This window comes from Colobus angolensis, unplaced genomic scaffold (assembly GCF_000951035.1).
Source record: "Colobus angolensis palliatus isolate OR3802 unplaced genomic scaffold, Cang.pa_1.0 Scaffold117, whole genome shotgun sequence".
NCBI classification, from domain to species: Eukaryota; Metazoa; Chordata; class Mammalia; order Primates; family Cercopithecidae; genus Colobus; species Colobus angolensis.
In genome coordinates this window covers 114,630-128,079 of record NW_012112808.1, presented here as the reverse complement: position 1 = coordinate 128,079, position 13,450 = coordinate 114,630, and the positions used below count along the sequence as shown (strand labels likewise).

Genomic DNA, 13,450 nt, shown 5'->3' with positions numbered 1-13,450 from the left:
GGCGGAGCTTGCAGTGAGCTGAGATCCGGCCACTGTACTCCAGCCTGGGCGACAGAGCGAGACTCCGTCTCAAAAAAAAAAAAAAAAAAAAAATTGTGGAACCGGGGTCTTGCTTTGTTACCCAGGCTGGTCTCAAACTCCTGGCTTCAAGCAGTCTTCCTTGCTTCAGCCTTCCAAAGTGCTGGGATTATAGGTGTGAGCCACCATACCCAGCTAGAGATGTGGTTTTGTACTTGACAAAAGATTCACTGAAAAATAAAGATAATATTTTAGAACGCAAACTTTCATTTCCCTAGTACTATTCATCTAACTTAAGTCTGAAAATTTTCCAGGGAGGAAAAAAATGTTGTTTCAAAAAATAAAGATGTGACCTCTTAATATTTGATCTTATTAATAGTGCAGAAATGATCTGTATGCCTTATTTATCTTTTGACTAAACAATTCAGTCTAACATCTTAGTAAATTCTTTGTTAGCAAAGAAATTTTCATCATGCTAAAACTGGATATCATGTTTAGCCCTATCTTGGGGATTTTTTTTTCTCCCTTATTACAGTCCTCCTTTGAAGTTTATTTTTAAGACTCTTCACCAGGTTGTTATAAAATCTGAAATAGTTTATTGTGGGCTCTTTGAAATTGTTTTCCACAGCTGTATGTGAAGATCTTTGTCTGCTTTAAGTATTAATTATATACAGTCTAATTTTCTCCCTGCTACAGAATAACATTTTGCATATGTCATTTGTCCATTCATTTCAAAAGGAGCTCTTGGCTTGAGAGCATAGGAGCAGTGGTAAACTTAGGGAATGGGGGTTCATACCCTAAGCAAGTGGAACCTTGATGATATTTATATGCGTAAGGACATACACATCCATTAAGACAGAGAAAGATTATACTCTTAAGGTTAATATATTATTCCCTGAAAAAAATGTCAGATAGGACCAGTGATGAGGAACATTTTCTCTAGGGAGAAGGGCTGCATACAATAAATATTTCTTCTTGGAAGTGCAAAACAAATGGCTTGGTAGCACCGATAGGTGAGCCTGGCAGCACTTCTGTGCTGGCATGTTCTCTTGGCTGGGCATGTCTACTGGACAGGTGTGCAAGAGTATTAGCAGGGACTTAATACACACAGAGGAGTTTCTAAAGCCTCTTTTGACTTTAGGTTTTGCTTATCCTGTTATCCCATTAGCTGCAATTCTTCAACCATCTTGACCATTCCCTTCTCCTGCCACACCCTTCTTCAGGTGTTCTCACATATCACCAGGTCATTATTTGTGTGTTACCTTCTTGAAGAGGCCTTCCTTAACTACCCTAACAAAACCAGCCTCCCCATTCAGTCTCCAACCCTTTTATCCTGCTTTGCCTCTGTCTTTCCCAACTTGAAGGTATACTGCATGAGAGATTTTAACCTATTATTCACGGCTTGTATCACCAGCACCTGGAGCTGTGCTCGCAACATAATAAGTGCTCAGTTAACAATTGTGAGATAGGTAAAATAATTTCCTTCTGTTTATTGACGATTTGTTTTCGTCTGTGAATTCTCTTTGCTCTGTGTTAATATTTTCATTTACATGAAATCTCTGTAAGTGAAAGATAGGATATCTTTCAATAGATATAATAGAAGCAACCATTTCTTTTTTTTTTTTATTGAGACAGAGTCTCGCTCTGTTGCCTAGGCTGGAGTCAGGTGGCACGATCTCTGCTGACTGTGACCCCTGTCTCCCAGATTCAAGCGATTCTCCTGCCTCAGCCTTCTTAGTAGCTGGGACTATAGGCGCTGGCCACCACGCCTGGCTAATTTTTTTGTTTTATTAGTAGAGACAGAATTTCACCATGTTGGCCATGCTGGTCTCAAACTCCTGACCTCAGGTGATCTGCCTGCCTCGGCCTCCCAAAGTGCTGGGATTACGGGTGTGAGTCACTATGCCCGGCCATTTCTTGTTTTTAATTATGAAAATTTATACATTGAGAAAAATTGAGAGAACAGTACAGTGAACAGCACCTGTGTTTCGCAGTTGTTAACATTTTGCCATTTTGTTTTTATATGCATATACTTTTATGGCATATCATAAAAATATATTTATACAAGATATTACTATATAATAGTCATATTTAGTAGTAGTCTTTTTAGTTCAACTAGAAGATACCATATACACTTCCCCTTCCTATAACATTTGCCTTTCAAGAACCTAGGTTAGTGATCTTTTGGAATGTCTTATATTCTAGATTTATCTGTTCCTTGCCACTCGGTCCCCTATAGTTTCCATAAACTGGAAGTTAGACGAGTGGTTCCATTAGACTCATGTTGAACGGTTTTGGCAAGCATACTTCATGGGCAATGCTATATCTTTCATATTATATCACATCCAGGGGCATAGGATGTCATGTTGTTCCAAAGGTCACTTGCTGAGGGCGGCACAGTGCCCAGTGGGGGATTTTCGTAGGCTGTCTAGGCGGTCAAACTCAAAGGCTTGAGTGGGTCACACTTGGCTGTCATAGGTAGTCAGGCCAGGAAACACAGCAGGGCAGTGTTGGGTGTTTCTCTTCATCGCGTCTGCACGGCAGTTCACTCAGCAGTATAGCTTGGGTACAAGGAAAGGAGACACAGTGTGCAGTAGTCACCCTGGGCTAGAAGTCTCATGTTCCACACAGGAACTGTATTACTTTGCATGTGTATTACAAAGAAATACATTACTTTGAAAGAAATTCCTCCTTTATAACATGCAGTCACTCCATGCAGAAGCATTGTCTTTATTCCATTCATATACCCACACTCTTCTTTCAGTAACATGTTTTTTCTCCCTTTAGTTTCAACACATTTATTAAGATTATTCCTAGATATCTTGTATTTTTGTTCCTAGCATAAACAGAATGTTGCTGATAGTCCTATAATTTTTCCCCTCTTATGTTGGTTTGTTGTGCCAGGTATAAAGAAAAAATCAGTAAAATCTGCAAAAGATGGCACATCTCCAGAAGAAGAAACTGAAGTAGAAAGACAAAAGGTAAAATGCGGTTATTGTTACATGCTCAGGGGATAATTCATAGGTGCAATTTAAATGAAGTTGTACATGTCGCTAATTTTCAAAAACAACTTATTTTAGCAGCGACATTTATAACTAAATTGTGAGAGACTTAATTAAATATTTTAGCAGCATAGTTTCTAAATACAGTGTTTTTTTATCAAACATAATTTCTTCAGCTCGTACAAAGTTAAAATTTACCTCAAACTCAAGGGTATTTATTTTCCTTTACAAATTAGGAGGAAATTATCTCACTTTTAAAAACGTTTACTATACCTGGGACAGAAAATACCCTTAAAACCTCAAAGTAATATTGCCGTAAGTTTTAATTCAAACTGAGTCTGTCCTGTAATAGAGTTTGTGGTTATGGTTTGCCAAATGCAAATTTCTGATTTTTGTATTGTGAATACATACATTTAACGTACAAAATTACAGTCTTTCTTGGAAATGCAGTGAACCTATGCTTCAGTGACCCACTATGTCCAGAGTCACACGTAATTTTGGCACAGAGTCATATGTGCTTTTGCTGAGGCAGGAATTGAAGGCAGCAGTGCTCCTAGGGCTGATGTTCACATGTCACTGCCAGAAGTGTGCCCGACTGGCCACCTAAACGCTGCGTCTTAATGTATGTTCTATTCTCTATTCATTGCGTATACAGCAGTACTCATAAAGTTATCTAAATAGCAACAAAGAAAATCAATTTTTGTGGAAAATGTCTCTGAAAAGCCAGCTACAAGTGCCAGTGATGAAAGGAAATTAAGGTAGTCTAAAGTAGTAATATAGGAAGATCCACAAAGGTCGAGAGCATACTCTGTATTTTTACTAGTGTATATGGTTATTTACTTGATTTTTGAGGGTTCCTGTTTAATCCCATGGTTGGTAGAAAATACCCATTTAGTGTAAAAGACATTTACTAGATTTCAGAAGCAGATACTAAGATCCTACCTTCATAGAACTGTATCAGTATCGAAATAGTAAAGGCCAAAAAAAGCAAACAGCAACAACAACAAAAAACCTACTTGTTATAAAGTTCCACATTTAGAAAGTATAATTTGCATCACAAAATAACCATTTGCTAGATTTAGTGTCATTGCACAAAAAGAACCAAGTGAAAATGAGAACTTTTTATTTGAGGGTACTTGGGGACTCTTGTTCCTGCAGCCTACTAATGAGTCACACTTAGTGAAATGGGGCCTGGTTTTTAACTACAAGGTTTTCTCTCTCCTGCTCTCAGTGATGTTGCTTCCAGAGATTCTACCTTATTGCTATATAAAGATCTCTTTGTTTTGGTAATCCACAGTCAGTTTACAGATGACAGGTGGTACCCCAGAGTTTTAGTGATTGAGCCTTCCGTTCTAGAAGGGATATCTTGTGCCCTATACTCCTTTTGGGGGGTAAAAAAAGCACTGTTGTACATTTGAATTTTTTTTTGCTCTCCACAGGCTGAAATGGCTTTACTTATGATGGATGAGGATGAGGACAGTAAGAAACACTTCAATTACAACAAGATTGTGGAGCACCAGAATCTGAGCAAAAAGAAGAAGAAGCAGCTCATGAAAAAGAAGGAATTAATAGAGGATGACTTTGAGGTAACCATGGACACCAGGCACTAGTCTCTTAAAGCTGGAATTGAATCTAAAGTCAGCTCTGCAGATAGAAATTGAGCATAGTCAAAGTTACCCTTGAAAATGTTTTAGGGGCCAGGTGCAGTGTCTCATGCCTATAATCCCAACACTTTTGGAGGCTGAGGCATGAGGATCACTTGAGTCCAGGAGTGAGACTATAGGCAACATAGTGGGTCCCTGATCTCTATGAAAAATTTTAAAAAATTAGCTGGCCAGGCGCGGTGGCTCACTCCTGTAATCCCAGCACTTTGGGAGGCCAAGGTGGGCGGATCACAAGGTCAGGAGATCAAGACCATCCTGGCTAAAACGGTAAAACCCTGTCTCTACTAAAAATACAAAAAATTAGCCAGGCGTGGTGGCGGGCACCTGTAGACCCAGCTACTCAGGAGGCTGAGGCAGGAGAATGGCGTGAACCCAGGTGACGGAGCTTGCGGTGAGCAGAGATCGTGCCACTGCACTCCAGCCCAGGCGACAGAGCGAGACTCTGTCTCAAAAAATAAGTAAATAAATTAGCCAGGTATAGTGGTGCACACCTATAGTCCCAGCTACTAAGAAGGCTGAGGTGGGAGGATTGCTTGAGCCCAGGAGGTTGAGCCTGCAGTGAGCCATGATCGTGCCACTGCACTCCGGCCTGGGCGACAGAACAAGACCTTGTCTCAAAAAAAAAGAAAATGTCTTCGGAAAGACTGATGGTAGAGCCAAAGCTACTATCTTTTAGTCCAGCACAGCCAGTTCATCCCAGGGTAGATGAAATCATTGTTTCTTTGGTTGAGCACCAGGTGCAATAGTTGACTTGTATTTTGGTAGCCATGTTGTACCAAAAATGTGTAATTTTTAAGGTTAGAATCACATATAGTGAACCTCAGACCAGCAAAGGTATGCTTGAATAGCAGGTTCATGTCACAACAGGTCCCACTCTCACTGTGTGCAGTGGCCAGCGCAGTAAGCCATGTTTTCTCTGTTGCTGTGTTTTTTGTTTCCATTACTCCTGCCTCTTTTTGTTGAGTACATATTCCTAATGGCTGCAAAGTCCCCTAAGCATGAGTTTGAGCCCTCTACCGAAAATCTACAAATCTACAAATAGCTATTAGAAACTGCTTAATGACTTCCAACCATTAATGTGGAAGAACTGGCCCTGAATAAGATGGGGGAAATTTGGGAAATTTTGAATTTGTTCGAACAATGGAGGGTAGAATACAGATGGCTTCTAAGTCCTTACAGAATGATTTGGGGGCTACTCTATAGCTTCTGTTATTTGAGTCAGTTTCACATGTGCTCCCATTCCAGGGAGGTTTTTATTGAGTTAGTTTCCTTATGAAAAGCAAAGAATGATTTGTAGTCATTCTGCCTTCATATATTAATAATCATGCTTATAAATATTTTTTGTTGGATTTTTTCCTTGTTCTGGGTATTGAGTCTCTTGTCCTCATGATAACTAAGTAGAGCTACAATCCATTTCCAGGTGGACTTGTATTTCCTGTGTTTCCCTTTCTTGCTGGTTACCCATCTGCCTGGCAACCTTCAAAGGCTGGCTGGAGTTAAGGGTATACTCTTAAACGTGGAACCACAAGTTTTTATAGAAAGAAGATAAATTTGGGGATTGTGTCTGACCAGACCTTGATCTCGGATGGATTCTTTGCCATAGTGGTCTTTAAATCTTTTGATCTATGGATCACCTTCAATAGTTCCTTATTTTTGGCACCAAGATTAAAATTTTTTAAAATGTACTCAGAGTTCAGGGCCTCCAGCAGATGTTCTGATTGGCTTATTTATGCTGGTGAGAAATTGATTTTGTGCTGTAAGCATGGGAAAGCCCTGCCTCACAAACTACTCCTACAGTCATTTTGTCTGAGTGATCACTATAGTTACCAGCCTATATATGGCCCACTGTAATTCCCTTTGAAATACGTTGTCCTTGCATGATAAGAACAGGGTGCCCCACAAGTTGTGGTCCAAAGGTAGGCCATAAAGATCTATGGAAAAACAATTTCCTAATGAATCAGTACAAACGCTCAGCTTTGTATTTTATATAATCAACTCACCAACTTTCTAAATTTGGCCCCATTTCTGGCCTTTTGCTTTAGTAATTTTGTTTAATTAATTTATTAATTATTTTTTTTTGGATTTGCAGGTAAATGTTAGCGATGCACGGTTTCAGGCAATGTACACTTCCCACTTGTTCAATTTGGACCCCTCAGATCCCAATTTCAAGAAAACGAAAGCTATGGAAAAAATCCTTGAGGAGAAAGCCCGGCAAAGAGAACAGAAAGAACAAGAACTTACACAGGCAATAAAGAAAAAAGAGAGTGAGATCGAAAAAGAATCACAAAGGAAGTCCATTGATCCTGCTTTGTCAATGTTGATTAAATCTATAAAAACCAAAACAGAGCAGTTTCAAGCAAGAAAAAAGCAAAAAGTCAAATAACTGGATGTTACTTATTTTTGAATTGAATACATCTTTTCCTAAAATACAGAAATAGTAGGAGTACAGAAATAGTAGGAGGAATATTTATTGGGAACAAAGCTATCTTTCAAGAATGTGAATAAAATCTTTTTCTGGACATGGTAAAATTTTTCTCCATAAATAATTATACTTAATTGTGGATGACTGACAAATTTGTATTATATATTCCTATAGATTAGTCATAATTAAATTACCTGAATTATAGGGTTTATAAAATTTTTATATTTTACGATGTTCAATTCTAACTAGTGGGAAGTTACTCTAGCTTTTTAAAAGGCTATTTACAATTCTCTGTAAAAATAGAGCAATATCTACTCTTAAGTTTATGTAAACGTTAGGGATAATTTGAAAAAACATATATTTAATACATTAATTTCTCTGGAAGCAGGAGGCATGTTTAAATAACTATTAAAATAATTTATTTTTCTAGCCGTAAAGGATGGAAGTCAAGAACTTTTTGTTGTTTAGTCAAGTATAGTCTGTTTATGAAGTTAACTTGTAAATAAAAGTGTAAAATATTTTCATTATTTTGTATTGCACTGATTTATTCAATTTTATGCATCTCAAAGTACTCTCTGGAAAAAATATCTGAAAACTGATTTTAACTTTTTAAGAGGACAACTCCATTTAAAGGCAGTTCTAGAGTTGCATTGCTCATAATTGCATTTGAAATATTCATGAACTCTCCAGTGGTTTTTCCTTTTGGTAGCAACAGAAAATTCTTCTGTCTGTCTTTCAGATTTTTGGAATACTTCAGAAGGGTGGATATGCTGCTGTAAAGTTTAAGGATATCTTAATTCTTCTTAAAACACATCTAGGGCCTTAACACTCTTGGATCTCCTCTATAAACAACTGACCACCTGAGACAGTCAGATTAGATATGCTGTGTAAATAAATGTAAATAAAACCAACATTGTAACTTGGAGCAAATTATAAATATGGTAACTTCTGAAAGACAACAGGAATTTGACAAGGTTTGTGGTTAATAGTAAACTTGACATTTGGGGTATTAAAAATCAAAGCTACTGATCAGGCAAGGTGGCTCACACCTGTAATCCCAGCACTTTGGGAGGCTGAGGCAGGAGAATTGCTTGAGGCCAGGAGTTTGAGACCAACCTGGGCAATATAATAAGACTATAGGCTGGGCATGGTAGCCTATGGATTACTTTAGTAATCCCCTTTGGGAGGCCGAGGCAGGCACATCACTTGAGGTCAGGAGTTTAAGACCAGCCTGGCCAACATAGTGAGACCCCATCTCTACTGAAAGTACAAAAAATTAGCCGCGCATGGTGGCCCATGCCTGTAGTCCCAGGTACTCAGGAGGCTGAAGCAGGAGGTTTGCTTGAACTTGGGAGGCAGAGGTTGCAGTGAGGTGAGATTGCGCCACTGCACTCCAGCCTGGGCTGGACCCAGGCTCAAAATATATGGACGTCTCAAAATTGTGTGTGTGCGCACGTGTAACAAGCCAAGTGTAGTGGTGCATACCTGTGGTCCTTGCTACTAGGGAGGCTGAGATGGGAGGATCATTTGAGCCAAGAAGTTTCAGTTTACAGTAAGCTGTGATTACACCACTGCATTCCGGCCTAGGTGACAGAGCAAGACCCTGTCTCTATTTAAAAACAAAAAGTCACCAATGTAGCGTATATTTTGAAAACTAAAATGATGGAAAACTCAGAGTGATATCAAAATAATCAGGGAGTATAAATAGTCTCTGTAAAGGGAAGAAAAAAGGGACATTTAAATTATTTATTGTAACAGAAAAATGCACAGTATCCAAACAGGGAACTGATTTTATCATAAAGCACTGAGATTGTTGGATTATTCAGCCAAATAAAACATTTCTTTAGATACATCTGTGAACTCCCCACATTATCACTGAAAAGTCATGAATCTTAATATGTTTATGAGTATGATCTATAAACAAATTTATGTTTCATATTTCATTCTCTGCAGGGGAAAAGTTTTGTTCTCTTTAAACTGTTTAATTATAATGTAGTAATTGCACAAAAATCAAAATCAGAGTCTGATTTTAAGGTTTCTGTGAACCTGAGCCATTGGGTTTGGTTTTTCTGTTTTTGAGCCCATAAGTCACTGCATTTAATTGTAAAATCTCATTTTACTAGTCAAGCACATAATTATAACAAAAACATTGTTATTAAATTGTTATGACTTAAATAACATAAGTCATACAAAGCCCTGGCTCCTTTTCTCAAAGAGTTGATATTTTTTAGGTCGGAAAAAAAATGAGAACAGCATTATCAGGTGTTAAATATTCTACACCAATAACTTTAGGGTTCTCAAATTATTGCCGGTAGTGAAATTTAGGATTAAAAAGTGGCCACCATCATAATTCAGCAAATAAGTGAGGGTAGTTTTGATGGGTCTTAAGGTCACATTTAGACATTTAGTTGGAGTTTTTATTGCCGTTGAGACCATAGAGAGTAGGTCAACCCTGTAGCATCTAGAAAAAGTCATAAGTAACTTAATACTGGTGAAGCTCTGATTTGATTCACCAGCAGCAAATCTTGGAGATCAGCTTGATACACAATATTATCACTACATATTCTCTGAGAGAGGTACACTAGAGACATGAGCAGGAGAGTGGAAACTGCACTCGTTCCATGTTCGTTACCGAGCAGGCCAATATATTAGATAGGTAACATCTTTGCCTTTTCTGTTTTAGAATCATTTGGTATGTCAAAAACCCCTAGTGGCCAGGCTGCACCTCATACCTATTAAATCATATATATGCCAGTAGTATCCAGATTTTTTTTTTCTTTTTCTTTTTTTTTTTTTTTTGCGACGGAGTTTTACTCTATTGCCCAGGCTGGAATGCAGAGTGCAATGGTGCGGTCTCAACTCACTGCAACCTCTGCCTCCCAGGTTCAAGGAATTCTGCCTCAGTCTCCTGCCCAGTAGCTGGGATTATAGGCAAGCGCCACCATGCCCAGCTAATTTTCATATTTTTAGTGGAGACAGGGTTTCACCATGTTGGCCAGGCTGGTCTCAAACTCCTGACCTCAAGTGATCCACCCACCTTGGCCTCCCAAAGTGCTGGAATTACAGGTGTGAACCACTGCACCCGGCCCAGATGTCATTATTTTTTAAAGCTACCTAGATAATTCCAGTGTTCAGCAAAGATGGAGAACCACTTTTTTACTTTGCTTAGAGGCAAAGAAGGCAGGCCCAAAGAATTTACTTTTGGGTCCACCAGATTGGAGACAAATTAACTTAGTATCAGCTATATCTGTTAGCTCTTACTGCTTAACAAACCACCCAAAATCTAGTGGCCTAAAATGGCATTTATTCCTTCTTATGAATCTATAGTTTGGCTGGGCAGTTAAGATCCAGCTCAGCTGGGGCTTGATGACTCTGCATGAGGACTCCAATGGTTCTAGGGTGGCTAGAGGATCTCTCATCTAGTAGGCTAGTCCAGGCCTTACATGTGACAGAGGGTTCCCAGCTACAAGAGAGAATAAGTCCCAATGCACAAACATTTTCAAGCCTCCAACAGTGTCATATTTGCTATTGTCCCACTGGCAAAGAAAATCACATGGCCAAACCCCAAACCAACAAGTGGCAAAGTCACAATGCAGAAGGGTATACGTACAAGGAGGCATGAACAAATTGTTGGTTATTGTTAAAACCATCAACATATTACTTAGGTTGCCTCTTCTGTAGAAAAAATATTTACCATCTATTGGTCTAAATAACACCAAGTTGTTTGCAGTTTTTGGCAATTACAAAGCTATAATTAATGTATAGGTTGTTGTGTGAAACATAGGTTTTCCACCTAGGTCATATGGTAAGTTTATATTTAGCTTTATAGTAAACTGCAAATTTACTTATCAAAGTGGTTGAACCATTTTACATTGCTATATATGAGTTCCAGTTGCTCCACATCTTCACCAACACTTGATATTGTCAGTTTTTGTTGATGCTCATTTTGGGCTACTGTGTTTTTTTTTATTTGCCATTCTAATAAGTGTTTACCTGTATCTCATTGTGGTTTTAATTTGCATTTTGCTAATGACTAATGATGTTGAGCATCTTTTCATGTGCATATTTACCAACTGTATATCTTCTTTGGTAAAGTGTCTGTCCATGTCTTCTGCTCCCTTATTTTAAAATTGAGTTGTTATTGTTTTCAGAATTGTTTATGTATCTTATATACAAGTCCTTTGTCATGTATGTGATTCGCTAATATTTTATCCTTTTCTATGGCCTGTGTCTTTTCATTCTTTTATCAGTGTCATTCACAGAGCAAAAATTTTTATTTTTATGAAGTCCAATTTATCGGTTTTTTCTTTTACGGACTGCCTTGGTGTCATGTCTAAGAACTTTCTTACAAAACCAAGGTTACAAAGACTTTTTCCTATATTTTCTTCTAAAAATCTTAGAATTTTATGTTTTACATTTAGATTCATTTTACATTTTAAAGTAATTTCTGTATAAGGTGTTAGGGTTTGGTTGACACTCTTTTTTTGCATATAACTGTTAATTTATTTCAGCATTGCTTATTGAAAAGTTTGTTCTTTCTCCACTGAATTGCCTGAGTACTTTTATCAAAAATGAATTGGTCAATCACCAAAAGTCAACCACATGAAATCCATAAACCAAATAGTCCTATAGTCATTAAATTAGTTAATTAAACTCCCAAAAAAGAGATTAATTAAATTAATTAAACTCCCAAAAAAGAGATTACCAAGTCCAAATGACTTCACTGGGGAATTTTAACCACTATTTGAGAGTAATTAATGCAAATTTCATGCAGTCTCTTTGAGAAAATGAAGAATCAACACCTGTCAACTTACTTTATGAGACCAGTATATTCTTGACAGCAAAACAAGACAGTATAAATACAGAAAACTACAGGATGATGTTCACTGTTAGTGTATGTGATTGATTCCAGAGAGTCAATCTGTCTCATGAACTTAGACACACAAATTCTCAAAAAAGTATTAGCAAATCAAATACAACAATGTATGCAAAGAAATATACACCAGGACAAAGCAAGATTTATTCCAGGTGTGCAAAGCTGGCTCAGCATTCAAAATCAATGTGTGCCATATCAACAGACTTAAGAAAAAAAATATGATCATATCAATTGATGAGAAAGATATTTGACAAAATCTAACATCTATAAATGATAAAAACTTCTCAGGCTGGACACAGTGGCTGAGGTGGGTGGATCACCTGAGGTCAGGAATTCAAGACCAGCCTGGCCAAAATAGTGAACCCTGTGAGACCAGCCTGGCCAACATGGTGAAACCTTGTCTCTACTAAAATACAAAAACTAGCCAGGCATGGTTGCATGTGCCTGTAATCACAGCTACTCAGGAAGCTGAGGCAGAAGAATCACTTGAACCTGGGAAGTGGAGGTTGCAGTGAGCTGCAGTCATGCCACTGCACTCCAACCTGGGTGACAGAGTGCAATTTCATCTCTAAATCAATCAATCAATCAATCAATCTCTTCAGCAAGTTAGGAATAGAGGAGAACTGCCTCAACCTGGTGAATAGTATCTACAAAACACCTGTATCTAACATCATACATACTTCATAGTGAAAGACTAAATGCTTTTCTTCTAAGATCAAGGCAAAGATGTACACTCTTACCACTCTTATTCAGCACAACAGTGAAAGTTCTACCCACTGCAATAGGGCAAAAAAATTAAAACCATACAGGTAGAAAAGGAAGATGTGGAACTCTGCATACTTGCAGGTGACATAGTTATCTACATAGAAAATCACAAGAAATTGCCAGGCGTGGTGGCTCATGCCTGTAATTCCAGCACTTTGGGAGCCCGAGGTGGATCACCTGGGTCAGAAGTTCGAGACCAGCCTGGCCAACATGGCGAAACCCCGTCTCTACTAAAAACACAAAAATTAGCAGGGCATGATGGTGGGTGCCTGTAATCCCAACTACTTGGGAGGCTGAGGCAGGAGAATTGCTTGAGGGGTAGGTTGCAGTGAACCGAGATCATGCCATTGAACTCCAGCCTGGGCAACAAGAGCAAAACTCCACATCAAAAAAAAAAAAAAAAAGAAGAAAGAAAATCACAAAGAATCTACAAAAAGCCTCAAACTAATTGGTGGGTTCAGCAAAGTCACAGGATAAAAGATCATACCAAAATCAATTTTGTTTCTGTATACCAACAACATATAAAATGTTACTACCACTCTGGAAAACAATTTGACCATTTCTCATAAAACTAAACTTGCGATAACCATGCAACTTGGCAATTGCACTCTTGAACATTTATCCCAGAAAAGTGGGAATTTATATTCATACAAAAACTTGTACATGAATATTCATTGCAGCTTTATTTGAAATAGCTAAAAAC

General features: G+C 38.1%; 1 protein-coding gene across 3 annotated transcripts in view; it reads left to right on the top strand.

The window, feature by feature from the left end:
• Window positions 1-7,633, top strand: part of ESF1 (ESF1, nucleolar pre-rRNA processing protein, homolog (S. cerevisiae)) — a 69,424-nt gene extending 61,791 nt beyond the window's left edge. For all 3 annotated transcript variants that reach the window (XM_011962540.1, XM_011962547.1, XM_011962555.1), the window contains exons 12-14: window positions 2,923-2,999; window positions 4,460-4,606; window positions 6,774-7,633. In XM_011962540.1, coding sequence (XP_011817930.1) covers window positions 2,923-2,999; window positions 4,460-4,606; window positions 6,774-7,067 — 518 coding nt within the window. In that variant the 3' untranslated portion in view covers window positions 7,068-7,633. The remainder of the gene's footprint in view (window positions 1-2,922; window positions 3,000-4,459; window positions 4,607-6,773) is intronic.
• The last annotated feature ends 5,817 nt before the right edge of the window (window positions 7,634-13,450 follow it).